Here is a 27,720-nt window from a genome sequence, read left to right on the forward strand (position 1 = left end):
TCAGTGTCTCTGAGGCCCATGTCTGGAGGTGGAGCTCTGATCAGGAGCTTGTCAGAGAGAAAACAGCCTTTGTGCCATGCTTGTTATTTATCAATCTCAAATCCATGAGTATTTCAAAAAGAAAAGGCATATCTAAATGGAATTACAGATGGACTCAGACGTAGTACATGAAACAATAACTGCGCTCCTGTCAACCACTAATGTGGAACACTTGAATAACATTTTAACTGGGCCAAAAACCACAGCATGTATTTGTGCTTGAGAGTGTTTTTCTATGTTATGTTATGTTTACTTATGTCGCCTACTCATTAAGGATCGACATGATGTCAGATTTATAGTCAGACAATAAATGTCTCGAATAATGTCTCTCAAAACTGTTTGGACCCTGATTTTAAAAATAATAATAATAATACTGTGGCCTGACAGTTAGCAGTCGGTAACATTTTCTTATTCTGCTGACAACACATTATGGGTTATACAAAAACGTTGACATTGCTAATAAACAAACACATTTGATAAAGTGATAAAGTGAAGGAATGAGGAAATTCACAACAACAAAGCACTGCAAAATCCCCTCCCCAGATGTAGCCTTCATGGTTCTAATGCTGTTCGCAAATGTGTAAAACATTCACCGAACTGATGCCATGCTAGCTTTGCTAGAAATGATTCAGTGTTATTTTTTGCTGCAGAACTTTATGGATACTTCTGTACAATCATACAATTGTGAATACTGAGTAAATCTTCACGCAGACATCGTTCCTAATGTTCCCAATTTGATTCTTTACATTTCTGCTTAGCCCAAAAAGAAAAAAAAAAAAAAATGTTAACTGTCCTGACAAAACCACGAATGTATTAGGACAAAACCCATCAACAATTCAACAATCGACTCAAACAAATGATGTATTCAATTGGAGTGACTAATTTACCCAGTTACAATCAGAAGAAAGTTTTTGATTGGATAAAATTCTTTATTTTGTTCTGGTTCACTCCAAGCAAGCAAATCCCCCCAAAAAAGGGTCCACAAAAAAGTAGAATAGTGCATGTTTTTGCAGTCCAAATGATGAAGCAGTATTTAAAAAATGTATAAAGTTTTTTTCTAAACAAATCATTTTCACACAATTATACAGTGCAAATGTGTGTACAACATTTAATTATTCATGTAGAGGAATCAAAATGTTAACATCCCATTTATAATTCATAGTTTAGACTAACGTCTAAAGTTTAGTTCAGTTTAGTTTAGTCTATCTCCTGACCCACCAACAAAAACGTTTTGTGCAACATATGCAGAAGCAGTATAATTTTTTTTTTTTTTTTACTATGGTGATGCCCCACTTCCTGTCCTTGCATTGCCTTTCTTTACTTTCTTTACTTTCCAGAATGCCCAATATGCATAGAGGAGAGAAGACAGCATATTAATCACCACTGCTATTTGCACAGCTCCCCTGACGGTTTTTGAAATGCTGGCAAACATTTAAGAAGCTAAACTGCGCGCACCCTTGAGCTGTCCGAGCCCCGAGAAAAGCGACGCAGCTCCATGCTATTTAATTGCTTGGGGCATCTCAGTGTTTGGAGAGGGAAGATTTAGAGCTATACTTGAGCAGGTCAGGGAGCTGGCCACAACGGGATAGTTGGAAAAGTTGGAAAAGTTTCCTGGAAAAGAGGAAAGTTAAAGGTGAGTGCCAGAGCAGAGAGAGAGAGAGATTAACTGCACTGGGAAAGGGAGGTCTAAATGGGAATATATAATGCGTGAAATAGAGGAGGATTGACAAGTGAGGGGGTAGAAGTGACGGGAAAATGGAGGCTTTGGTAGGAGAAATACTGTATGAAATTGGTCACAGAATTAGAATGCATTTGATGATGCGATGGTGTGGAGGCCAGAAAATGAAAGGATTGTGCAAAGAGGATAATAGGGAAGGAAGGTGGGAGACTGAGGCTTTTGGTGGTTACCTCTGGTCAACTCAGACAAAATATATGCTGTGCTATAGGCATAACAAAACATCCTCATGCATGCTCTCTGCGGGATACTTTCCCCTTCACGCACACATGATTGAACACTGGCCCCTTGACCTCTGGGTTCCAACACATAGCCATCACATTGGCTCTTTTCCTCTCTTTCGTAGAGTCCCGGTCCACACTTGCTGACTTGGAGTGAAATGAAGCCTGAAATGTGGATATATTATTCCAGCACACTGGAGTTTATTACACCGTGAGCCACAATCTGCTGCATACACAGTGAGAGAGGAGACATGTTCTGTTGTAGGTTAGTCTTTCATGATGATTTTAAGCAAAGATTCCCTCGTAGGCAGCTAATCTGAGTTGACTGGCGCCCTCAGCCGAGTAAAGATCCTGTTAACCTGCTGCCAGCAAACCTTTCCACAAACACAGACAGGTAGTAACAGCTGGTAACATGTGCATTTGACTGCATGAAGTCACTGATGTGAGGTAATGCAGCAGTATGGTTTCTATGGTCTTTAAATAGCCTGCTGAATCCTTTCAGCATACAGCCAGAGCACATGGTTTCCATCAGAAAATATCTAGGAGGCTTTGTACTCGTCCAAGTGATTAAAACTGGTGCTACCCTCGTTTCTCGTACCCTTGTATGTGTGTGCTGGTGTGAATTTCCTCTCAGGTAATCTCTGCGTCCCAGCAGGGCGCCATTGTTGAGAGAGTTGGCGTGCAATGTGAAAAGGTGCGATTCTTGAAGACGTCCAGAGGTGTGTGCTTTTGTAGTCGCTGTGTGCATGTGTGTGAGTGGTGAAGAAGTGTGGCAGCAATGATGTGCGCAGTGATGTATGTCCCTCTCCTCATCTGCGCAGGACATAATAAGCCAATCACCCGGGCTGATGGAGAGGGATGAGTGATGAGGGCTCTATCTCCCAGCGGCCAGAGGAGATGATGATGTGTGTGTGCGAGCGTGTGTGTGTGTGTGTGTGTGCGTGCACTAATGTAGGCCAGGCTGTTCTCTGCCTGGCATGACTACTTCACACCTGAGACCATGAGCCCTGGCCGCACAGCAGGCCACAGCTGAGGCCTTATTGTTACAAAAAGAACATTGACAATGAACTATAGGCTCAGTCCTGCCCCTCTTCCCCAGCAAAATAATCCCAAAAAAACATACACATTAATTAGCCTTTTATCACCAGCCGCAAGTTAAGGAACACAGTCAAACAGAATGTCCTCATAGAATGAGCCTGTGAGCATCCTGTCACATTTAAATCAATGTTGTTTTTATATGTATCATCTCTTTATCTCTTTTTTGTATACAACTGAGTTATCATCCCCAACACATCCAGATGACAGGACAACTCCAGAGCAACTAGAAGCACTTCATGAATAATTACTAAAATTCATGTGTGTGTGTGTGTGTGTGTGTGTGTGTGTGTGTGTGTCATCACTGAGTCACAACCATAAATAACAAGTCCTTACACGAGCAAGAATAATAAATGAATGAAGAATTCTCGCTGGATTGGCGTGTGACATTTAACCAGATGCAAACCAACCCAGGCTGCATGCAGAATGGAATGAGTGCAGATATGTATGGAGTATGTGTATGCACTAAGTCAACATGGAGAAATGAGCTAGCAGGTGCAATAGCTATCAGAGAGGATAACAGTCACACATGTGCTTCTGAAATCAAAGAGGTTTGTCTGAGCCCCTGCAGCAGTGAGATAAACAAAAAAAGTCCATTTGTCACTGTGTGTGTGTGTGTGTGTGTGTGTGTGTGTGTGTGTGTGTGTGTGTGTGTGTGTGCGTGTGCGTGTGTGTGTGTCCTTCCTGCACATACGATTTCCTCTGCCTCCCAGGGAAACACGAGCTTGGCAGAGAGCAGGATGCCTGTTCAGTTCAATAACGCTGCTTTTCCTTCGACAGTTATTCTCCCTCCTGCTTCTTCCCTGATCGCCTCATTTCACAGCCCATAAATACAAAGTGAAGAGAAGCGGTGAGGTGGCAAGAAAGCTGGGGGAAAGAAAACACCTTAGCAGGGCTCACACCAAAGCTCTACCTGTTAAGATTGTCCTAATTTGCACTCGTGCTTAACAACTGAACATCTATCCAGGTGTTGCGTTGTTTCCTTTTCAGGGATGTTACAAACAACACAATGTGTGGTTTTCAGAACAGGCTTGGACCTGGGGTTTCCAAAACTTCAGACACATACCTGTGAATTGATACCGACAGTAAGGTTTTGAATTCTATACTTTATCTTTGACAGAGGTTGTGTAGCATTTCTTCACTGGCAGTCAGACTGCATGAGCAGAAGGGAACTGCATTTGGAATAACTCTGAAAACATTTATGTCCTTTAAGCTCTAATATTATAATATAATATTACATGTGCAGTTCAAATACCTCAGTGATGCCATTGCCCTTCCCTCGACATTTGGCTCGGTCAAACCCCTTTTATGTTGTGGCCACACAGTCGAAGAATAAATTTCACTCTGAAGTCAGGACAACGGGGCTGCCCAGCAGCACTTCTTCAAAAATGGACTATTTACAGTTTATGATCTTCCACAAAGTTCGTATTTTGATGGCTTGCAATATTTAATGTCACCCGTCTTTTGCCCTTACTGAGTTTGAATGCATATTGAGTAAGCTGCTATGGACTAATTTAATTGAGCAGATATATTGTTGGTTACAGGGCACTTGGGGGATAATTAGAGAGGAAATTAGTTGTCATTTATGTGCCTCATAATGGCTAAATATGCCCTCCATACATGTATTACGGCATAAAAATCTCTAATGGGTCTCTGACATGGTACTAATTACCACATTAAAATCCTTAAAATGGCACACTCCTTCTCCCCTATTAAAAATGGTGGAACATCCATCTTCCATGTCACAACTTTAATAGGGGACAAGAGCAACGAGGAGAAAGCCACACTTTAAACTGGAGGAGGAGAAGGAGGAAAAGAAAGAGGAGGAGGAGGATGAAGAAGAGGAAAAGGAGAAGGACTAACTAAGCCCCCCATGTGTTTGGTCTGACAGCTTTTCAACCGACAGCCTGGGATGCTTTCTGATTTCCTTTGAGCCAGCAAATCATTCAATGAATCTAATCGGAAAAAAAACACAGAAAAAAAGGCAAACTGAGCCACTGCTTTGAACTTTTTTGTCCATTTTGAATTAAATAATATTTCTTGTGAGTCAAGTGAATGAGAAGGAAGGAGTGAATGTGGGACAGAGAGCACCCGTGTGTGTGTGTGTGTGTGTGTGTGTGTGTGTGTGTGTGTGTGTGTGTGTGTGTGCCATCTCTCACTGCTTTGATCTCTCTCGCCATTATGTGCCTTTGCCTGTGGTCAAGTGGAAGGCTGTCATGGCTGCACAAGAAGCGAGGATGGACGGGGGATTCCTGTTGAGTGTTGATGAGTCCTCTGCAAGCCGTTGCTGTCGCCACACTGTTGCGGTTATGTAAGCAGAAGATGGCGAGAAAGGGAAGGAGGGAGGGAGATAACAATAGGCAGAAGGCAGAGAGAGAGAGCGAGAGCGAGGGAAGAGGGGAGTAAAAGTGTCAGTGAGGAAGACAGAGAACGACGGGGGGAGAGCTGTCATCGTGGAGTCTGACTCATTCCTACTGTTCTGGATATAGCACAGAGCTGAGAGGCATGTAGCTAATGTACGACAGCTCAAGAACAATTATAGTCCTTCAGACTGGGATTAGACTCATAATATGTGAGCAAAGTAAACAATTTCTCAAAAACAGCACCACAGAGCGAAGACTCATTTTTCCACTGAACGAGTAAAACACGTTTTCTGCGACAGGTTAATTTCTTCTGATAATTATTAACAGTAAGCAAATTCCTATGTGTCTTAGAAAGATTTCACACCTGTAGTTTTCTTCATTTGGTCTAGACCCAAAAAGGAAATAACAAAATACTTGTTTAATTTTTCTTTTTCACATCATATTGATTATACTGGTCCAAATCAGTTGTTTTGGGGGGAACTGAGCCAAAGTCTAGCAACCCAAGCTCCAACAAATCTCCTCGCTGGATATCCGCACAGGGAGTAATGGGCCTCTGGTTGGCATGTTCTCCCTCTGTAAGTGCCTGCAGAAAGGACTGGCTGTGAATGCTGCAGTCAAATAGCTGTAATTATGTGCAATCAGTTGACAACCAGGGGCTGGCTGAAAGGCTGCTAGCACACAAACACGGCATCAGGAAAGAGGCATCAAGAGCCACGGCTGGGAGAAATATCAGTGTGGAAGAAAAGAAAAATGGTTTTGAGTCAGTCTGTGAAAAACTGACTATAAAGAGCTTTTAAGTGAAGCCGTCGCAGATGTGCGTAGTAATAGGAGCAGATAGTAACCAACAAGCAGACCGACTTGGGTCAAATTCTGCAAATAATGCAACATGTTATGCGAGTATGGGTTTAGGTGGTACATTGTATTTGGTTTTACCAGGTCAGATCCACGTCTCACAAATTGAGTGAAGGGTCACCCATCTTTGCTGTTGTCTTGAGGGTATTCTGTTGTCGTTACACAGGACAAACACTGCCACTTCTGGCTGAAATGAAAAGCACCAAAGTCAATGCAGGCAACTTGGCCTGGCAGAACATAAGGCTGAAGGTGAGAGAGAGGAGGATTCAGTAGGTTTCAGCCAACTGCCCAAGTAAACCAGGTTTGCTTTACATTTATCACCCCCCCCCCCCCCCCCATGCAATTAAATTATTTATCTTCATTGCGCAGCTCTAAAAAAAGCCTCTCATTTCCCCTTCTGTCTGTGTCTATATATTGTCCTCCACTCCAATTCTAGATGTATGCAAATGTTTAGCTGACATTGATTAGCAGTCTTACCAATTATTTATTATTTATTACTCATATTGAATATGACCTCAGGACTTTGAAATGAAATGAATTATTGGCGTGTTTGGCAGCACATGATTGTAATGCATGAGGGTAACACAGCATGATACAGTGCAATGTTTATCTCAAAAAGAGACAGCATTTCAATTATTTTTTTAATTCTTATTTTTAATTTATTTTCAGTTCATAAATGCATAATGAACTAACATGGAAAGAACTGGAATCAATTAAAATGAACATAAATCAATTGAATTGAAATAGAGGCATTGGAATAGAAGCAAATACAGTTGTTTTCCCAGTCGCTGACTTTTCGAACGAATGCAGACACGAGGAGGAGCGCACTGCTCACCTCAAGACTTTCCACAGAGGTTGAGGAAAAGGGCGTCGGAGATCAGCAACAGAGTCCAAATGTAACAAACCTCTGTGGTGCAAACTTTCTCGAAGTTGTCCTGACAGAAGTGCAGTACCGAGTATGAGACATTCAATTTAGTGCAGCCTCATTTCTATTCTATTATTCAAGCAAAGAAACGTCTCATTTCTCACCTCACTGAACAGCGGGATCTATAACCATAAATCACAGCCAGCGCATGAGATCTGGAAACGCTCGTGTCCTGTCGACACACATGTTTGGGTTGGAGCGCCAGAGCGGCACCAGCAGCTGTGTATCACTGGCCTCTGCAAAGAAGCCCACTGAATGGCCGATCAGCCTGAGATGAATAGATGGTAATTAATACACATAGTGCCCGGGAGACCACAGTACAATCTCGGGGCAAATTACCCTATCAATAAAGTGGTCGTACAGACACAATTAGAAGCAGCGGAGGGAGGGAGGAGGAGGAGGACTGGTACATTACAGATGAAGCAGCTTCAGGTGTTTCGCCAGTTTGTTGTTCATTTCTATTAAAAGTGACTCATTATTCAGCCATGATCCAATAAAGAGGCACTGCAGAAAAAGAACAAGTGTCAGACGTGTTTTCAAAGCTCAGTGATGATGAAGGAGAACAGACAGAAGCAATGCAGGTAAAAAAAACAACAACAAAAAAAACAACATAGCTCAGCGTCAGAATAGAAGGACCATTTGTGGCATCCAGCCAACAGAGTTGAACACCAGCAGCTGGATTTCTTTTGCCTTGCGAGAAATCCAATAACTCTCAGCAATTACTTCTTCTCGTTTCTCTCATCTTCCGTCGAGCCCTACGCCTTCATTCCATTATGACTAACAAGGCTCCGGGATATTTGGAGGAAATGATCAATGCGGAAAAAAGGGCATTGCCATCACTGGATGAAAGGCCTCTGCCTAATCTCCTCAGATCATTCTGTTCCTGTAGTCCTCTGCCAGCATATCCCAGCATTCCTCTGTCTTGGCGTATTGCTCCGGCTCTTTTCTCGGATAAATCTCTCTGGACGTTACACCTCCATACACACGTAGCGTGTTATTGGTCGGGCACTTGGACATTTATCTGCCCAAGGGCAGTGTCAGTTTCCTTGGTGGAGCGGCCTCCATGAACCCAGGGGGGCTCAGATTCCTGATCTGGTCAGGATGTTACGACGTCAGTCTCAGAAGATCAGGGGCTGTGTGAGCTGCCTGAAGAGACACTGTCAAAAAGACAGAATCCCATAGTTGACCCAACACAACATGAATACTTTGGTTTGGGATTTTAAGTGAAAGGTGAGCAGCTTTGATATCAAACAAGCGGTCTGACAGAATATTTCTTCACACGATGTTACTCCGCCTTATTTCATTGTTTTTCATGGCATCTGAGACATCTGCATTTTTAAAACATGGGCAGTTTTCCGAATGCCGGATGGTGGGCTGGCTGACTTGTGAGGCAGTCTGGTGAAAGAGAGTCGCTTTTTCAGTCCATCTGTGTCTTTTTGCTTCACTAAAGTATTTTTAAAACGGTAAGCAAAGGCACATTTCATAAAAGCTATGACTAAACAATGTAGAGGATGAACTTCATCATCGTACTGTTAAACATGAAGGACTAAAAAAATGCTTCGTACTTGAGAACCCCTCTAAAGTGCAATTTCCATTATTTTCAAAAGAAATGGTTTTGTGAATTTTATATAATATGTTGCTCATTGTTTTTGGAAACTCTAGTCTCTATGTTTCCGTTGACCTCATATCTGTAGTACATTTCTCTGTTACTGCTATTGACACCTTGAGATCTCCATTAGGGTTGACATGTGTCAGGAGGCAGCATCATATTGGAACTTCAAAACCTCCGGCCTTTGTTTGGTTTGTCTTTCTAAATGACAGAGAGCTCATGTAGTCACTGAGACGATCATCAATGAACGTTTGATTCAGCTGGAATTGGGCAGAGTCCCAGCGAAGATGTGAGTCATTTGCATCACCAGCAGCCTGTTTGCCAAAACAATCCGCTCCCATCCCACATAAACATGACCTGCAGTCACCTCGCTCTGATATAACCCGATCATTTCTGCATCTGTTTGCACTGCCTCTCGTTAGCAGCCTGCCTCCGTCTTGTAAAGAGGGTGCTGCACACATTACCATAATGTGCTCGTGCCTCATCCAATGGCAGAATCAAGCATGGGGGGAGACATTCAGAATATACATCACCGACGCTAACCTTGATTTACACAATGTGTATCTCAGGTGTTTGAGACGGAGGGAGCATCTGATGGTCGGCTCATAAAGAACCGAAAGCGTCACCTCCTCTGCTGATCTGCCCAACAGTTCCTCTGTCTGACAGAGGACACGTATTAGTCATAAGGCCTTCGACGGTCTTCTAGGAGTGCTAGTGCCATCTGCTGGTGAAAAAAAAACCCCAATTTCCAAATATTTCGGTAAAAGGTGAGGGAGGCATCGTGACTGAGGGGGGGGGGGGACCTTCTAATGTTAATGCATGGACCCCATTTTTCAAAGGATAAAAATAAAAGTTCAAAGGATTGTTTGAGTTCACTAATTTGTCATATGTTCACGATGATGATGATGATGATGATGATGATGATGATGATGATGATGATGATGATGATGATGATTTAACTAGAATATGGTTGAAGACATGGTCCTCCTCCCATTCTGAGGCCTCCCCTTGGGATTTGATCCCCTCCTAATGCCAACCCTGCCTATGACTGACACGTTCTGTTTTTTCATTCTCTGCCACCTGTGCTTGGTTGTCAGACAGCTCAGAGAGTGACTGCTGCCATCTCTGCAGAGGAACAACAGGCTCGGTGACAAAAGGTTCCCCCGACTCTGCCCTGGAGACCCCAGATGTCGTGGCAGGTAGGTCGGCTCCTTGTTTCGCTCGGGGTGGACTCCTCTACAGCAGAGGCAGCCAGGGGTGGTCTGTCTGTTTCCTTTTTTGTTGTTGGTGGGTTTTTTGTCTTTTGAGTGTATCTATATATTGTGACTCAGTGTCTGTCTTGTTGTCTAGTCCTTCATCTATTTACAGTTCTGGTACTGCATTAGCTCACTGTCCAGGGAGAAATGTCAGGCAGGACATAAGGGCCCTCACAGCATTCATGTTTAAATGTGAAGGTCAAGAAACAGCTTCCGTCATGTTCATAAAGCAGACATGTTGACCTTTAACTCTTCCTGAAGCTAAAATATGATGACCGAGGGAAAAGAAAACACTTCAAGTGGAGAATATCGACAAAACGCTCAGACTTCGTAATCCACAGGATCCCTTTGTTCTTGACAAGAATTTCTAAAAATATCAACAATCCATTGGGTGAAGTGACCTCCAGCCAGGGTTATAACAAAGCTCTGTGTACTCATACAAATCGATAAAACATATATGATTCTGTATAAACTCAGCACCTAGATATACCTCAACCTTGTTACTCTCTGTCTTTCTCTGCTTTCTCCCTCTCTTAGAGAAGGGATGGAAGAAAGCTATGAGACATTTGAAGAGGAGTTAGGGCCACCAAGAGCAGAGCCTCCTCCGCAGAAGCCTTTTCGACAAACCCAGAGACCAGGTGGCTAAATACACACACGCACATGGACATAATATTAAGAACCAAGCGCACAAAAGCCTGCCTTCATTGTAACCGGCACATAATGTGAAACCCTATAAATACACTGGGGTAGCAGCACAGGGAGTCACTGAAATACGACTCCTGGTCAGAAGCAACAGCGATAATGGAAATCAGCCGTGCCAAATGGGTTGTGTGAGATGGAGTCGGAATTTCTTTAAATATACAAAAGCCTTCCCGTGAGAAAGCTCTTCACTGCTAGGAAATGCCATATGGAAGAACGTGCGTTTACATGGAAGCACTCTCTGGTCCGGCTAAAATGAGTTGGAGAAAAAAAGGTTCCTATAGCCTCAAGGGGATGAATCTCAATCCCTTTCTTATTCTCTAGCGCCATCACGAGGCAGTTGTTTGAATTTACTTTTAAAATCTTTACAAAATAATTCAATGAGAAAACTGGGACAGAAAAATTACAAATTAAAAAAAAAATTAATGTCCTCCTCAGAATTTGTTCATTTAAAAATTAGATCATACATGTTAGTAAAACACCAGGTGGAACATTTTAAAAACATTCTTTTGGTGCACTTAGTGAGTGAACATGCATGTTCTTTTTATTTTTTTCTGTTAGTTTGTTTCTCTCAATGGTGAATCTCTGTCTCTCTGTTTCAGAGATGCACATTAAAAGGAAAGTCTCCGAGGTAAGTTTGGGAAAAGCCATCATTTGGATTTCAAACTCTGTTGTTTGATACGTTTTAACAATTACTGCTCTTTGACAGGAAATGCCTCCAATGGCACAGCAAACAAAGGCAGCAGCCAGGACATTACCCAGAGAACCCAGCCTCCCAAGACAGAGTGAGTCTTCCTGCCGTTTTTCAGCCTATATTTGTTTGCATAATGAGCATAAAGGATTTGCTCTACACCTTTTTAAAAAATATATATATATTTTTTTTTCCTTCAGCATCCTTGCGCAAAGCCTTGTCCATCCAAAACCTGAGCCAGATCGACCGACCGTGGGAGAACGTTACACTCAACCGCTGTCTATTTGTGGCTATTACCATCCTGGTGCTCACCTCAGGCTTCCAGAGGCTTAATGGCGAGTATAAGAAAAATTATTGTTCAAAATTATGTCTGCTATGGTTGAGTTATTTCAATCTTTAAAAACAGAAACGCTGCGAGGTCAGGTGACAGCAGAGCTGGAAGAGGAAGAGGAGGTTGGACTAAGAGTGAGGCGCTCGGAAACATTAAGACAAAGGGGACACCCGCCAGAGGTACCCACAACTTTATTGTCGACATTTGCTTCCCTTTGCTCAGCTTCCATTTTGAGTTAAGAGCTCTGTCTTTCGCAGTTGCCACAGTCTCAGTATGTTTACTTATTCGCTCCCTTCTAGCCAGAGACTTCTTTATGGGAAGTCATTTTCTGGTGGCTGCCCGACCTTGACGATGAAGAGGATGAAGACGACGGTGATGATGTAGAAGATAAAGGAGTAAAGCCTCGGAGAGGAGCGACAGCGCGTGGCTCGAGAGGCATCCGAAACAAGCCGATACCTGACAAAAAACTCATGAAGCGACAAGAAGGGAAATTAAAGGACAGGAGAGCGAAGAGAGATAGTGGAGATGTTCCCACAGATAGGAGGGGGAAAAGAGAAGAGGAGGAACCAGAGGAAGCAGGCAATGGAGATGACATAAGGGAGGAGCCTGCACCCAAAAAGAACAAAAGGCTGGACGAACAAAAAGAAAAGAAAAAGACTCGCAAGGGATGAGTTGATTTTCTTCATGCTGTGGCAAATGATTTCCATTCACCTGAATTGATTTCACATTTGCAAATCTGAAGTTAAAGCACATTTTTTTGTGTTGACAACGTGGCAACACAATGAAACACACCTCCAGACAGATACACACCAAGTCAGTATTGTGCAACATTGTGTTGCTTTGCTAGAAACATGAATTTTAAAAAATATTTACAAACAAGTTATTTCAATGACTTAATATTCCGCTTTGCATCTTTCTGGTTTGTTTGCTTTCTGGCGGGTTTGGATTTGTACATATTCAAGATCCACAAGTTAAATAAAGAGCTGAGCAACAATTGTGCCCAATCAGTTACTTTTTCACAGTTGCAGCCAAAGGGAATGTATAAGATAAATTTGAAAGTTATTTTCAGTTTGATCCACAGAGTAACCATTGTATACATGCTAGAGAACTGATCCATATGTACCCGTACCTCTTGGTCTTTGAAAACCACAAACTCAGACAATTAATTTTCTCCACAGTTTAATTAGAAAACCAACTTGTTAAAAAGACAAGCTATTTCAAGTCACAGCTCTGCGTTCAAATGTTTGCCAGTCAGATGATTTTCCTGCATATTTATATGAACCAAAAAAAAAAGTATAAAATCTATTAAACCCTTTGCAGAGATAAGAAAACTGAATGAATCTGCAAAAGCACATTACTGAATGACATGGAAATGAGAAATCATAACACGCTAATGAGGTCACATATTAGACATCAGTCCCTCGGGAGGCGGTGGCCTCATGGGCATCGGGGGCATGGGCATCTGAGGAGGCATATGAGGAGCACCTGGTGCACCAGGTGGGAGCGGAGGCATGGACATCCCTCCTGGTGGAGGAGGCATGTCACTTGGTGGTCGAGATCCAGGACCAGTCATGAGAGGTGGAGGTCGCTTCACACTCGCAGCAGGTGGAGGGCCACTGGATGGAACCAGAGGCTTCTCCATTTTGAAATGGAATTGCAAGAAGAACTGTGTGGATAAAAATGGAAAATACAGGGTTTGGTCTCATGTTCTCACAAATGTTTTAATGCGATAATCATGGCTGGATCTGGGCTAAATAATTTATCATTCACCTGTTTAGTTTCTCTGTTCCAGTGGGTCCAGAAGCGGTTTTCTGCTTTATCAATTTCTCTGCTAGGAACCTAAGAGAACAAGGAGGTTGACATCATTATACTGCAAGACCTGATTATCACATACACAACAGTTAAATTCCAACTACGCACCTTAAAAGCAATAGTCTCATATGGTTCAGCTGCCATCAGCAAGTACTGCCAACGACGATCAGGGGGCTCAATGCGCTGTTCATATGCAGACATGAAACGATGCCTTGGTCCAATTCCTTCAGCAATCTCTGGGTAATCAATCTGGTGAAAACAGCAGTACAATAGAAATCAGACTTCTGGAATACAATCTTCTTTGACTAAAAACAAGGAACAGATCATCTGAACCTCAAACTTTCTTGCTATTGGAGAGACTGTGAATCAGAGCGCTACCACGTTGGAGAAACAAATCAAACACACAAACCTGAAAAAGTAAGGACTGCTGTCCTGTCTCTGGGTCTCTCTGTTTGGTGACTGTAAGAAATCCAAAAATATGAATGATGGAGACAGGAATTGGAACAAATGATACATTTCATACCACTACTCCTATGAGTTTACGGATATATACTTTGCATTTTAGAATTATGCCTTTAGATTACCTTTGTATCCTGGACGACCAATTTTGACAAACTTCTTTACTTCTACTTTAACTTTTGCCGGGGCGGGCTGAGCCGGAGCTTCTTTGGCTTCTTTGGCTGCTCTGCGAGCTCTGTAATAAAACAACAGGTGCTATTTTCAGGCAACTTAATTGATGCTCAAGGAAATTACATGTTAGGCAATATAAAAATTACAAAAAAACAATCAGGAAACTGTATAAATCATCTTTGTGCACATTATAAACAAAAAGAAAAACACCAACTCCTGGGCTGAAACATAATCAAAACATAATGACAACAGAAGAGCTGAGTTTGTATTTGACTCACAAATTGGTCTGATGTTTCTTTCCTTGTGTGTGAGCCAAATAACTGCCCTGTAAATACAGAGGGGAGCAGTTCAGTGGAACATGTTCAAATGCAAAGAATTCTCAATTTCAGACCACTTAATTTGATTACATTTCACACTCTTCCTCACCTCATTGTTGTGAAGTGTTAAACAAAGTTTGCACTCATATGATCCCAAATGATTCTTCATAAAATAAGGGTCTTTATTGATGTCGATGGTCTCCAAGGCGAGTTGGCGCAACCGTTCTCGACGATCACGGTTGCTCTCTGAGGCAGATGCAACGCCGCCACTCCCTGTCTTCCCCCCAGCTCGATGCTGGAAATCCATCTTCAAGAAGAGATGTGGTCAATTTAACTGAAAATCACACCTATTTTCCAGAACAGGTGTTCCAGGTAGATCCTTCCTGGACGTCTGTGGGAGAGACAAAACAAACAAACTGTTGATTCCTGTGTGTAGTGTGTGTGCAAATAAATATAACCAGAATAACAATTACATCCTAAAAGAAGCAGAGTCGTAACGTCAATAACACAATGTAGTACATCACAAAGGCAAATACCAAATGAGACGATGTCCGAATCAAACGAGCGATATATATTCTGGTTCTTCCTCATTATTACACTTACTTACAATTAGTGTTCAGTGTTCACTCTATCCCCTCGTAACTACTGTAGAAGATAATGCAACGTTCCCAAAGCCAACTGAACTATGAAATGAATACAACCACCACTCAGTTAAAACAACCGAATATGGAAAAACAAAACAAAACTGTAGGGCAAGATGACGTACACCAATTAATATTGATTTTCTCAAAACCAAACAGTGTTGAACGTTAAGGTCCCTTTCAGCTAACTACTGCAATGGCAATGCTAACGCTAAGATAACATGTAGCGTGCTAGTGAGACAGACAACAGAACAAGCCAAAGTAGGCAAACGTAAGCAAAATGAATTATTCTTGCAGGCAATATTATGATGGTACACTTCATAGGTAAGGAGATTCCCCAACGAAAGGGATAAACAATCTTAATTGTTTTAGTTCAACACTCACCTATTTGACGAGTATGCTCTTGCGCCGAAAATACGTAACGCGCTTGCGCACTGAGGAGAGGGGGCATTTCCTGTTCCTGGCTGACAAGCGATTTGCCTTGTTCATGACAGTTAGTGCCACCTGGTGGCTGGAGTATAATACTTCAAGCTCGCGTCGTCGTCCTTTCAAGTGATCTTCATTTCGATACATTTCTATCAAAAAATCTTACATGGATTTTTGATAGTTACCGAAGTTTTTGGTTGTCAAACGAGTGACAACTGTCAAAATTATGCTCAATTCGATTAGTTGCATTATTTTAATAGAAAGAAAATCAGCCCCTCTGACATATATATTTTAGTCCAACAATTTGGGTAGAAGTTTTTAGAGAATTAAATAATAATAATAATAATAATAATAATAATAATAATAATAATAATAATAATAATAATAATAATAATAATAATAATTCACTTGGCAAATAAAAACCTGACAGTTTTTCCCCTTCTACATCAGTCAATACAGATGATTGCAAGCAGCAATCATTCGGGTAATGTTTAGTTTATGTGTACTTTGGTAAGTACACATAAATTGAAAAATATTGAATTATGCGCATATCACTTACATATTCCCCATATTTTCCATTCATGATTCCAGTCTGATATAATGATACTTCTGTAATTTATAAGCATTATCAGAATTGCAATTTCTACGATATCTAACTTAAAAAATGCAGTTACTAAACACATAATAAAAACAACAACAACAATTTAAAAATTAAAAATAATTAAAAATATTTTTTAATTGAAACAATACCCCAATCAATTATAATGAGACAACGTAGTTCAGTCACATGAATTGTTTCCAACTTTCACGATATCCTATTTTAACCCTCGATGATTTCCGTACAACAATGAGGCGTATCCATTGACACTGCCTCTTTTACGGGTGGTTTCCTTCCCGTATGACAAAATGAAAGTTTTCCTCGACTTGCAGTGACATTACGGTCAGCCGTCTGTAAAAGAGGAAACACGGCGAATTTTATTTCACCTTTGGACCGTATCACGGTGCTTCCTGTTTGCTAGGAAGACGTCCGGAGCGGCTGGGTTAGCCTGGAAAGAGAAACGTTCAAATACAATCCGCCAAATTTTGAAGGCTGCAAGCCGTGACATTTAGTCGACTCGGTCGTCCGCTTTTAGTTTTCATTGCTTTTTCATCTAATTAATAGAAGTGTCTGACACGGAGAATGGTTCGGTCGTAGCTAAAACTGCCCGCCACCAATTCGTTTCGTGTACTACGTGGGTGACCGTGATGCGGTTCAACGAGAAGGAGCTGGTGTCTCTGAGCCGCCAGCCCTCCGAGAAGGCGGCCGAGCTGGGAATGCGAGGACCCAAGAAAGGAGACGGTAACAAAAAATACTACACACCGACCGTCTGCCCCTTTTGTTTTACTGTAGCTCGGCTTGCAATAGCATTTTAGACGCTGTGGTAGTCAGACAGTGAAAGTTTCGTCTCACTTCCGGTTTCTGACGCGTAGTTGTGAAGAAGAGGCTGGTGAAACTCGTCGTCAATTTCCTTTTTTACTTCCGGACGGATGAGGAGGAGGTCAGTGAAATTAGCATGCACAGATGTGTGCATGAAAAGTAATCACACTGTTTATAGGACATCATCCAACTTGTTTTTCCCTTTTTCCACCCTCGTCAGCCGATTGGAGCCTTGCTGCTGGAACAATGTCGGGTTGAGAAAGAGGAAGGTCCAACCTTCTCTATTGGTGAGCTGCACTATCCTTAGACATTGACGTTGTTCGTTGTTTAGTCAAGAATCCTCATTAGTCAGTATAATGGAGGAGACATCTATTCCTCATCCTTTCGGTTCCTTTCAGTGGAAGGCACAGTAAATCATCCACCTCCCTCTAATCCCATCCTCTGCAGCGGCTAAAATACTGCATTGAAATCATGTTAGACATTCTACAAAATGTACAAATAAAATGTTTGGATGGGACTAATTGCTTTTAGAATTTCTAAATGCACCACCCTTAGAGCTGTGCTGTTTTTTTCTGCTGTAGTGTATGGTGTGTTAGGATCTTTATGTTTCTTTTAATGTTTTTGCTTTTTGTTTTTTACTACATGTGTCTGAGTGACTGTTTTTTTATGTATTTGAAGCATTTCTGGATGAAGCAGAAAGAAAGTATTTGTTTGAATGTGACTCTGAAGAGCAGTGTAATGAGTGGATGGACGCTATCGTTAAAGCCAGGTAAGTCCGTAGACCGTAAAATATGGTTTAGGTCCAAGGCCTTAATATAATGTGGGACCTCAAGTATATTGAAATGTTGTCCTGCCTTATGCATGTTAAATATTTTGTCAATCTCTTGCAGTTATGAGTTTATGAGGAAAAACCTGATATTTTATAGGACTGAAATCCACAGGCTGACTGGCAAGGTGAGAGCCTTTAAAATGTCAGAAAAGTGTCACATTTTCCAATGAGTATGATAGATATAAAATACAATATTAAAATTGTGATAAAGCTTGTGAATTGATGCCTTCTGTAGGATCCTTTGGAGCAGTACGGAATATCAGATGAAACACGCTTCCAGGTCAGCAATGGCCTGCAACTTGCATCAAGAGATACCTCCTCCCTGTAGTTCAGTGTTGTCTTTTTGTCTCATTAGTGTTTTAGTCAAGACTTTTACTCTAGCATTCCTCAGTGGTTTGAAAATCATGGCCTCTTCACGACCACATACTGTATTTCTTAACATCCAAGCGTCACTCAATGTGGATAGTGTCTTATCGGACTGAAAATGGATCCTTAATGCCTGGACTTTAGGGGTATGCATAATAACATGATAATTTCTTCTATGTAGGAAATATGTCCTTGTCCTGTTTACTGGGATGTACTACTTTATATGTTGAAACAATTCTACTTAATTTATCATAAAATGTAATGTGATTTTTAGAACCGTCGACTATCTTTCAGGACTACTGAGGCTCAACGCACAGTAGAACTGTGTGGTGTAAGTTAAGCCGATAGTGAATTCCCACACTTGAGCAAATCATGCATGGATGGATAGAATTTAAAAGTTAATTGGAGTTTCCAATACACAAAAATTCACAAAATCTCCATTTCAAATTATGTTTTTGAACTCCTGGCCTTTCGTCTAGTGTATGGCAATTTAAAATGGATTCACAATTAAATCACATGTTTTTCCTAGACTAATGAAGAAATAAATAACATATCCCTAACTTTTGAGATCAGAGCAAAAACTGAAATTATGCCCAAGACTCAAGTAGTTTTCCATGTGCCACTATTTTTTATTTCTACATTAGCCTCAATCCTGCATACCCATTTTGGCATAATGTACTGTTGTGTTTTAAATTGCATTGGGCCTATTAATCTGCTTATTTGAGCCACCAGTTGTTTTACTTGTTTGTTTGTTGTTGGGTTTTTGTTTTGTTTTTTTGGGGTGGGGGTGGCATTCACTATTTCTGTATGCAGTGACCATCTTGCCCAGGTTGTTTTTGTTTTACCAATACATTTGCACATTTCTGGGTTTATTTCAATAATTTACTTGAAACTGCTGTATCTTTTTTGTAGCACTTTGACTCTGTTTCTTCTTTCGTAAGCTATTAGACGTGTTGGGTTACCAGACCCTGGACATTTTAAAGGCCCTGTGTATAAGATTTAGTGCCATCACCTGGCAAGATATCACATTACAAATGTTGAAACAACAAATGTTAATACCATTTTCGGATGTCCCATTTCATTTGTTACTATTTGCTACTGTATGTTGATGTTGGAACACCATTGTCTGCTACTCAAAGGTGGGCTTGCTCTTTAATGAAAATGCACAAATTATTTATTTTTAGTGACCTTTTCCAACCAAAATCATTAATCTTTGTTTTTACTTCATTTCATGCCACTAAGCCATGAAATCTTACACACTGGGTCTTTAAATACTATACAGACTTTTTAGAGCAGTTGTAAAATGGTTGATGCCAGTTCTAAGACAGGGGTATTTGTTTTTTCTTCGGTATGTGGTTTGCTGTATCCTAAAATGAATAACTATGTTGTTAGAGATCCACAGACATTTAATGAAATAGTGAATGTGTTTGTATTTTTTCACTTTTGCACTTAGCATGGTAAGATTCACTTTTTATATTCCATTATAGCCATCTATTAATATTGTAAATTAATGAGACGCATCAACTAGAATAAAGTGAGCATTGATAATTTGGCTCATGTCTCAATGAGTGCCCTGTCAATCAGGGTCAGTTGTTTATGATACACTAGGGTAGGCATAGGCAAACTACGGCCCGCTGCGTCTCTGTCCGCAACAACAAAACTTCCGTGGCCCGCCGACTCGATGCAGGTCTGTCATGTGGCTAGTTGCTAAAAAGGTTTGCCCACCCCTGCACTAAGGTGTCTTCTTCTATTTTCTACTCATCTGGCTGAGAGGTACTGCGATTGTGACATGTTTCCTTAGCAACGCGCAATGTGCGATTCAAAAACAGCTACGTCACTCACTTCCCGTGATGCTTAGCGAAGGGACCACCAACGTTCGGCAACAGAAAACGCTTGTGTTTTCCAATCTTATTTTAGGGAGTAGACGTCACTAATCAGCACATTTCTACTGGAATCAGTACGAGACATAAAGAGAGGCGAGGATTGCGTGTGAAGGACCTCTTATCGGGGCACGGTACGTGTTCATGCCAGTAAAGATCGTCTCCAAACAATGCTGCTAATGCTATTAGCTCTAGCGCGAGCTTATCGTAGGTCAGCCAGGAGATGAAGCGTTAGCTTTAGCCTGTCGCTGTATATTTGTTGATCGTATCGAGTAAATTTTTCACACGTTTTATGGTCTGCGTTGGAAGCCAGATATAGCCAACATAATCCGTGGGTCTTTTTTTGGTTGTTTTTTTTAATTGGAGCTACATGTCAATCAGACCCATTGCTTCATTTTAAGTTTCCGGTTTGGTGGGATATTGTTGGGAAAAAGACGACCGCAGCTGATTTTGTCTGAAATATTTGCAAAGGAAAGGCATCAGATTGCTGGGGAAAAGGCAGCAAATTAAATTCGAAGTTCCACGACCAGACACGACGTCGCTTGCATTGTAACGTGTGGATCGTTGACGAAGCGAATTTAGCCGCAATGTTCGGTTATTTGTTTTGCTTTAAAATAAACAGGCGTGGTTTAAGATTCTGGTCGACATTAAACACTTGACGTTATCTGTCTTGGGTTTTGCTGATGTCCGATTAAAAAGTATACAGTTAAATGTAAAAACAACAACAACAACTGCTCAGACAGCTTTGCTTCACCCAAGTGCATCGTTGTGCCATATAATCAATTGAAATAATTATAAATTCCTGATTATGTTTTCATGAAAATTCCTTTGTTCTTCCTCCACTTTGAAAAGTTGTGACTTTGGGGCTTTTTCATCACCAACATTTATTTGTTTCCCACATTGTTTTACAAAAGTAATTTAGTTATTATTACTGTATCAAATGAGATACCAGGTATAACAACAATAACATTCAAAAGCGGTAAATATTTGGCTCAGAGGCTTTCCTGCCTCCCAGTTATTAGAATCCAACGGATCATTACTGTGAAATGACTGAATCCTTCATTAAGATGTGCGCACCAAAATCTCTGCCGATTAAGGAATTTTGTCGGTTAATCTTTCCTCCTGTTTTCATCAGGCATCATGGATCAGGACTACGAGTGTAGGCTGCTCAGGCAGATCAACATCCAGAATGAAAATGCAAGCCCCATAGTAAGTAAAACAATACACACACTTACACCTTTAGTATTGTTTGAGAGAAATTGGATGGATTTCTTGAGGTCTGTAGTTTGTTTCTCTCATAATAAACGATTTGTAATTAAAAGGCCACACCACCTTGTTGACTAAAAATATTTTCTCTTGTTGAGTGTCACACAGCAAACATCTTGATCTTCAGAGTATGTGGGTTTAGTGGTACTAACAGGTTTTGTTATTTGTTGTTCATGTAAAACCTCTTTGTACATTAAGTAAAATCCCAAAAGCTTTTGAGGCTGCTAACTAGCGAAGGACCTAATGAGGGCGGAGAGGGTGTCACTCTAATTGTTTTAAAGAATCAGCAGTTGAACAGACTGGTCCTCTTTTAACTTGCCAGTGTCAGAGAGCTTAGTGATAACAGGCCTCAGCGGCCAAATGACGGGAGATTCTTGAACGCAGCCTTCTGTTGTTAACGCCACAAACCAGCGCGCCATCTGCCTGCTGAATAATCTTCCTGTTCCGTTTTCAAGTTGTCACATCCCGGCTTTGGCTCTCAGTCAATAAACACTTTCCTCCTCTTCTGTTCTTCGTGTAGAAAGCCATAGGAGCGATGCGCGCTCTGACACCCACAAGCTCCCCCCTGTCATCCCCCAGCAAGCACGGCGATCGTTATATTCCTTCCCGGGCCGGAGCCAACTGGAGTGTCAACTTCCATCGCATCAATGTGAGTCTGCTGCAACACAGCAAGGACGGCGTCGCTGTCTCTCCTGTTAAAAGAACAGTGTTCAGGGTTGACGGTGGCTGATGGGGAAATGTACCAGGCAGCAGCATTTTTCTTCTTTAAGATTCTTTCAGGAATAATGATTTATCCCTTTTTCTGCTGCAGGAAATTGAAAAGCCTCACAATCAGAACAGGAAGACTAAAGATGGCACAGCAGACAGCAACAAAGGTAATTAATCCTCTTTCATGTCAAAAGGCAAGCGCTGGAAGAAAATTATGCCATAATGTCTATAAAAATTAGTTTAATGTACTGATGTTATATCCCCCATCCTCAGTTGACTGTCTGCTCTAGTTTAACAGAGTTGTCTGACCTTGTCTCATGCAGACAGCCTAAAAGGGCCAGAGAACCCTGTTGAGAATTCTATCTGATCTTCTACAGCTGGAAAAGTTCAGAAATATCAGAGCGGGCTGAGTGTTTGAACTTCATTACTTTGACATCCTGGTCTGATTTCCTCTCTTGTCTTCCTCCACCTGCAGCCGACGGCCTGGCGTACTCGGCTCTGCTGAAGAACGAGCTGCTGGGAGCCGGCATAGAGAAGGTCCAGGACCCCCAGTCAGAAGACCGCCGCCTGCAGCCATCTACTCCAGCCAAGAGGAGCCTTTTTAGTGTAAATACAGCTCACATGCCTATAGGGTGGCAACGCACTGTGCAGTTGAAAGTGGACCGTCATGAGAAAACTGTGACGATGTTTATCGGGGGTCTTGCGTCACACTGTCGAAAAGGTTTGTGGACGACTGTTGCGGTCGTCTGGCGACAAAATGTAGCCTGTGATACAATCTGGGGAACGTCAGAAATGCGCGATGACTGTGGCAACACTCACAGTAGCTGCGTTTCCATCAGTTTTTCACAAAATAAAGCGATATTTCTAAAATTTTGACAAAGTACAATTGCGATTTGCAAGTGTTACCATTGAATGTCGTGAAGCGCGTAAGCCGTAATTCTCGTAAAATCTCGTCCCGTGAGATTTACGAGAATTACGTTTGCTTTTCTTTGTTTACATTTGTTTGCTGTCAAGAATGGCGGTTATGTTTTTCTCTTTGATGACTTGTAAAAAAAAAAAAAAAAAGTATTCCGTCTCCTCCTCCGTCCAAACATAACGCGCAATTTTCACTTGAAGTGAACTGGTCACATGACCCCCTTATGTCACGTCCGGTGACGCGTAAATGCGAAGAAGAAAAAAAAGTGTTTCCATTCCACTTTTGCGAAATACCTCTGTATTGATGCGTTTCAAAAACCACCTCATGAGCATAAAAACCCTTGAGCGATATTTGAGAATTTTAGGTGTTTCCATTTCCAGTTTTTTATTGCGATATTTAGATTTTGCGCTATTCTAGGGCTAATGGAAACGCGTAACTATTGACTAATCAGCTGATTGAAATGATGCAGGAGACTTTTTCTGTCCTACAACCTTTTGGTCGTAGGATTATAGTTACTATGTTTTCAGTGTCCAGTCTGAACGCAGCAAACGTCTAGCTTGCTGTCAACTTTGATGATTGTCAGAGGTGCACGGTGTGTGGCCGGCCCTATTTTAAAGACCTGTTTTGTCCGTCACATCTCTGATCAGCTGTTTGTGTCTCCAGTATTCTCTGAGTACAAAGAGGGCTCTTCCTGAAGAGGATGGAAACACAGTCTCTCCTTATTCTCTGTCACCAGTCAGCAGCAACAGGTTATGCCTTTTCCTTTTTAACCTCTTAAGTTTATTTTGTTTTTGTGTTTTTTCTGCACGATGACGCAGCAATTTTTTTGTCACTGCAGCCAGAAACTGTTGCGGTCACCACGGAAACCCACACGCAAAATATCTAAGATTCCCTTCAAAGTGCTGGACGCTCCAGAGCTTCAGGACGACTTCTACCTCAACCTCGTGGACTGGTCTTCGCTGAACGTCCTCAGCGTGGGACTTGGCACGTGTGTCTACCTGTGGAGTGCCTGCACAAGCCAGGTGTGTGTGTGTGTGTGTGTGTGTGTGTGTGTGTGTGTGTGTGTGTGTGTGTGTGTGTGTGTGTGTGTGTGTGTGTGTGTGTGTGTGTGTGTGTGTGTGTGTGTGTGTGTGTTGCAAACTCTTTCATGTTATGGTTTATAACAGGACTGCTTTCAATTTTTGCTCTTGGTCTCTTGTCCGTCTCCTCAGGTGACGCGTCTGTGTGACCTTTCTGTTGAAGGAGATTCTGTAACGTCTGTTGGCTGGTCAGAGAGGGTGGGTCTTCCTGCTGTCGTCCCATCAGACTGTTGTCAGATTATAAGATTATATAAACCGAATTTTGATAATAAAGTAGCCTAAAATCGAAGTCCAGGAATGTTCTTTGAAATGTGTGCAGACAAAAATGATTCTTACCTTTCCTCATTTAGGAGGTTGGTGCTGGATGTGTAAATATAGTCCCCCGTTCAAAAGCCGTTTTTGGTCCTTGCGGGCTTTTCTTTCGGTGGTGTGATATTCAGAGTGTGCTCTCGGTTGTTAGGGAAACCTGGTGGCCGTGGGGACTCATAAAGGCTATGTTCAAATATGGGATGCAGCAGCAGGAAAGAAGCTCTCTGTGCTCGAAGGCCACACGGCTCGAGTGGGTAAGTGTGGAGACTGGAGAGACGGTTCCTGCAGTGAAACACCAGAACCTTCATTAAAGTACAGCGTCGACTCGCAAACCATAACGGGTCCGCCGTGCCTCCCTGTCGCCAGGTGCGCTGGCGTGGAATGCCGACCAGCTGTCGTCTGGGAGTCGCGATCGGGTGATCCTGCAGCGCGACACCCGAGCGCCACCTCTCCAGTCGGAGCGCCGTCTCCAGGGACACAGGCAGGAGGTGTGTGGCCTCAAGTGGAGCACAGACCACCAGCTGCTCGCCTCGGGCGGAAATGACAACAAGGTGCGTTGACGTGAGTCTCGCCTACGAGTCCATAGCTACGCGCCCTTCTGACTAAACTCTGCCTGCAGCTGCTGGTGTGGAACCACTCCAGCGTCGTCCCGGTGCAGCAGTACACGGAGCACTTGGCAGCCGTCAAGGCCATCGCTTGGTCTCCTCACCAGCACGGCCTGCTGGCCTCGGGAGGCGGCACCGCCGACCGCTGCATCCGCTTCTGGAACACACTGACGGGTCAGCCGCTGCAGTGCACCGACACCGGCTCACAGGTCTGCAACCTAGCCTGGTCCAAGCACACCAACGAGCTGGTGAGTCTGCCCATCCATGAGATGCTCTGCTGCTGCTGGTCAATGCTTAATTTCTTTTGAATTGTTCATCTTCTGCAGACGGCTTGATTTCAGGCAACACAGCTCCTTTAAAAGTGTTTTCCGTGTTTTTCAGGTGAGCACGCATGGATATTCCCAGAACCAGATCCTGGTGTGGAAGTATCCCTCTCTCACCCAAGTGGCCAAACTCACTGGACATTCATACAGAGTTCTCTACCTGGTTAGTGTGCGCAGTGTCTTCATACATTTCTCCATGCGGTACAGTCGTTTAATGAAGTGTCTCCAGATTGGGAGCTGAACTGAAAGCGTTGGACTGTTGTACCTTCAGCGGCTAACTGAGTCTTCCATGCAGGCCATGTCTCCTGATGGCGAGGCCATTGTGACGGGAGCCGGGGACGAAACGCTTCGCTTCTGGAACGTCTTTAGCAAGATGAGGTCCACGAAGGTGATGTTTCCTTGCATCATGTTTCTGATATCTCCCTCATTGTCAGCAGCAGGTCATCTCACTCCTGTCCTTATCTGTAGGAATCCGTGTCGGTGCTGAACCTCTTCACCAGGATCCGGTAGTGAGCCGCTCCTCTGCTTGACGGGCGGAATGAATCCAGGAAGAAGCCTCATGTTTGCATGTGTCCAGCTGTAAACGGGCCCGTCTTTTTGTTTTCACCCCAGTGATCGTCAGAGTCCCGTCGTCCCATGATTCCATTTTAGTTGTTCTGCCCTGGACACATGCTTAGGACAGTTTCCCACTTCCTTCAGAGGGATGAAGCCTCCAGCAGAACAGTGATCTCTGATGACGGGGATCATTTTTTTTCCCATTTGTTTACAGACAATTAATTTTAACCTGCCAAATGGTCTTTCTTTTTGATTTATTTATTTTCTTTTGTTTTAACGTGTACTCCTCCGGGTGTGTTTGTTTTGAAAAAGGTTTTTAGTTGTGTAAATGCAGGTTTTGGTCTTATCTGTGAGCGTGTTGTGGCTTTGTTTTGATTTGCAGTTTGAAAAAATAAGCATAAGCAAAAAAAAAGGGCATAAACCTTAAACAGCCGGTATATTATTTTGCTAAAAATCTTTTGTGTACACCGATAGGAAAAACAATCTTGTACAGCTGGTGTCTTTTCTGTAACAATACATTATTCATACCAAATATTGACTTCTCTTAGAAATAATTTTACTTTGGAACAACTATCAATTAACAACTAACAATTATGGTACAGTTCTAGTCTAAATTCTCATTGTCTGTTTTTCAGACTGGAAGATAAACAGAAAAACATTTTGGTTATTTTCTACTAAATTTAAAAAGTCAAAAGCAAAGATTGGAAAACATTTGAGTTTTGTTTTAACCCTTTACTGTCCGCCTGACCATTCAAGACTACGGTATTTTGGCTTTTGCCATTCAAGGTTATTTCTATTTGAATCCAATACTATCTACTTTTTTTTTTATCATCTGCAGCATTACTCTCCTCATTTTCCCCTTGCTGAATAATTGAGGCAGCAGGCACATTTAAGTGAATGCTATTGTGTTTTGTACAAAGGTTCCTCTACAAAAATGTTTTTTTTGGTTTTTTTTCCTGGGCAATTTTACAGGCATATTGTACAGACAGTTCTTTTATTGCCACATCAGAATCAAGACAATGCTGCCATCTAACAGAAAGAATGTTTCAAAAATAAAACAACAATATTTCTGTACTGAGGGATTATCAACAATTAAATGAGCGTATCTTGTACCGTAAGCTCTTGCCATTTTATTGTCCAATAACTTCAGAATGGGTGTCATAAAATCAGTATGCTGCCCTGAAGCGCTGAAATAACGGTGGCTATGATTAGTTATGCAGACGTGCAGCCCAGTCTTATTTTGAGTTAGAAATAACCCACTGTGCATTCTAGTAACGCTTATATATGTTTGAAGTACGGCCTACCTTAGTGAAAATACTGCAAACACATGACCTTGTGTGTTTAAGGTGATGTTTTTGCTTCTGACAGCTACAGCTAACACACAACAGCCGACTCAAAGCCCTTCATTTGTTCTTCCGAGTCAGGATGTGTAAGACAGGACTATCTGCTGTTCTCAAATCATTTTCCCCAAGCAAATCGTTAGAGAGCCTGTTGCATTAAATAACGTAGCAATGGTGACGTGTTATTTTAGATACTGGAACAAACCCTCTCAGAAATTGTGCTTGAAACGGGGTCGCTACTATCACCTCCGCCGTAACCCAAACCAAATAGTAATATTCAATATAGCTTTATGACTTGATGTAGTTGCAGTCTTGCCATTGTCCGATAGGTGGCACTGTCGAAAAACACGGTATCTAGAAATGAGGGATCAACAGCGGGTCTGCAGACATATATTATTGGATTCCTTAGGAAACAGGCGAGCTGACCACTTCCACCACAATGCAATGCATTTTGTTCCTGCAGAGGATGATGTGCGAACATTTTC

The 27,720-nt window shown here is 42.1% G+C and overlaps 4 protein-coding genes across 5 annotated transcripts; 3 read left to right on the forward strand and 1 right to left on the reverse strand.

Annotated features, from left to right (window-relative positions):
• The first annotated feature begins 9,895 nt into the window (after positions 1 to 9,895).
• Positions 9,896 to 12,957, forward strand: LOC142885064 (uncharacterized). The gene is made up of 7 exons (XM_076021167.1): positions 9,896 to 10,038; positions 10,633 to 10,733; positions 11,397 to 11,425; positions 11,504 to 11,579; positions 11,686 to 11,820; positions 11,892 to 11,995; positions 12,116 to 12,957. Exons 2-7 carry the CDS (start codon positions 10,640 to 10,642, stop codon positions 12,485 to 12,487), a joined length of 810 nt encoding a protein of 269 aa, XP_075877282.1. The 5' UTR covers positions 9,896 to 10,038; positions 10,633 to 10,639; the 3' UTR covers positions 12,488 to 12,957.
• A 21-nt stretch (positions 12,958 to 12,978) lies between these two features.
• Positions 12,979 to 15,740, reverse strand: sf3a2 (splicing factor 3a, subunit 2). The gene is made up of 8 exons (XM_076021166.1): positions 15,601 to 15,740; positions 14,685 to 14,966; positions 14,537 to 14,583; positions 14,213 to 14,322; positions 14,038 to 14,087; positions 13,737 to 13,877; positions 13,587 to 13,655; positions 12,979 to 13,482 (listed from the first exon to the last, which is right to left on the reverse strand). The coding sequence occupies exons 2-8, from the start codon at positions 14,880 to 14,882 to the stop codon at positions 13,216 to 13,218; spliced, it is 882 nt and encodes a 293-aa protein (XP_075877281.1). The 5' UTR covers positions 14,883 to 14,966; positions 15,601 to 15,740; the 3' UTR covers positions 12,979 to 13,215.
• A 771-nt stretch (positions 15,741 to 16,511) lies between these two features.
• plekhj1 (pleckstrin homology domain containing, family J member 1) lies at positions 16,512 to 19,807 on the forward strand. Its single transcript, XM_076021183.1, has 6 exons — positions 16,512 to 16,981; positions 17,113 to 17,180; positions 17,280 to 17,346; positions 17,738 to 17,828; positions 17,950 to 18,013; positions 18,124 to 19,807. The coding sequence occupies exons 1-6, from the start codon at positions 16,888 to 16,890 to the stop codon at positions 18,214 to 18,216; spliced, it is 477 nt and encodes a 158-aa protein (XP_075877298.1). The 5' UTR covers positions 16,512 to 16,887; the 3' UTR covers positions 18,217 to 19,807.
• Positions 19,808 to 19,922: 115 nt separating this feature from the next.
• On the forward strand, positions 19,923 to 27,013 carry fzr1a (fizzy/cell division cycle 20 related 1a). 2 transcript variants are annotated; one of them, XM_076021169.1, is made up of 14 exons: positions 19,923 to 19,941; positions 21,270 to 21,343; positions 21,921 to 22,049; positions 22,212 to 22,275; positions 22,584 to 22,714; positions 23,688 to 23,773; positions 23,863 to 24,046; positions 24,236 to 24,301; positions 24,564 to 24,666; positions 24,779 to 24,963; positions 25,032 to 25,265; positions 25,399 to 25,503; positions 25,636 to 25,728; positions 25,809 to 27,013. In XM_076021169.1, the coding sequence occupies exons 2-14, from the start codon at positions 21,275 to 21,277 to the stop codon at positions 25,848 to 25,850; spliced, it is 1,491 nt and encodes a 496-aa protein (XP_075877284.1). In that variant the 5' UTR covers positions 19,923 to 19,941; positions 21,270 to 21,274; the 3' UTR covers positions 25,851 to 27,013. The 2 variants fall into 2 exon arrangements, with proteins under 2 accessions (XP_075877284.1, XP_075877283.1); XM_076021168.1 differs by lacking the exon at positions 19,923 to 19,941 and adding an exon at positions 20,081 to 20,268.
• Positions 27,014 to 27,720: the final 707 nt, after the last annotated feature.

This window comes from Nelusetta ayraudi, unplaced genomic scaffold, assembly GCF_046127955.1.
Source record: "Nelusetta ayraudi isolate G7.1 ecotype Tasmania unplaced genomic scaffold, CSIRO-AGI_Nayr_v1 ptg000011l, whole genome shotgun sequence".
In the NCBI taxonomy this organism is placed as follows: domain Eukaryota; kingdom Metazoa; phylum Chordata; class Actinopteri; order Tetraodontiformes; family Monacanthidae; genus Nelusetta; species Nelusetta ayraudi.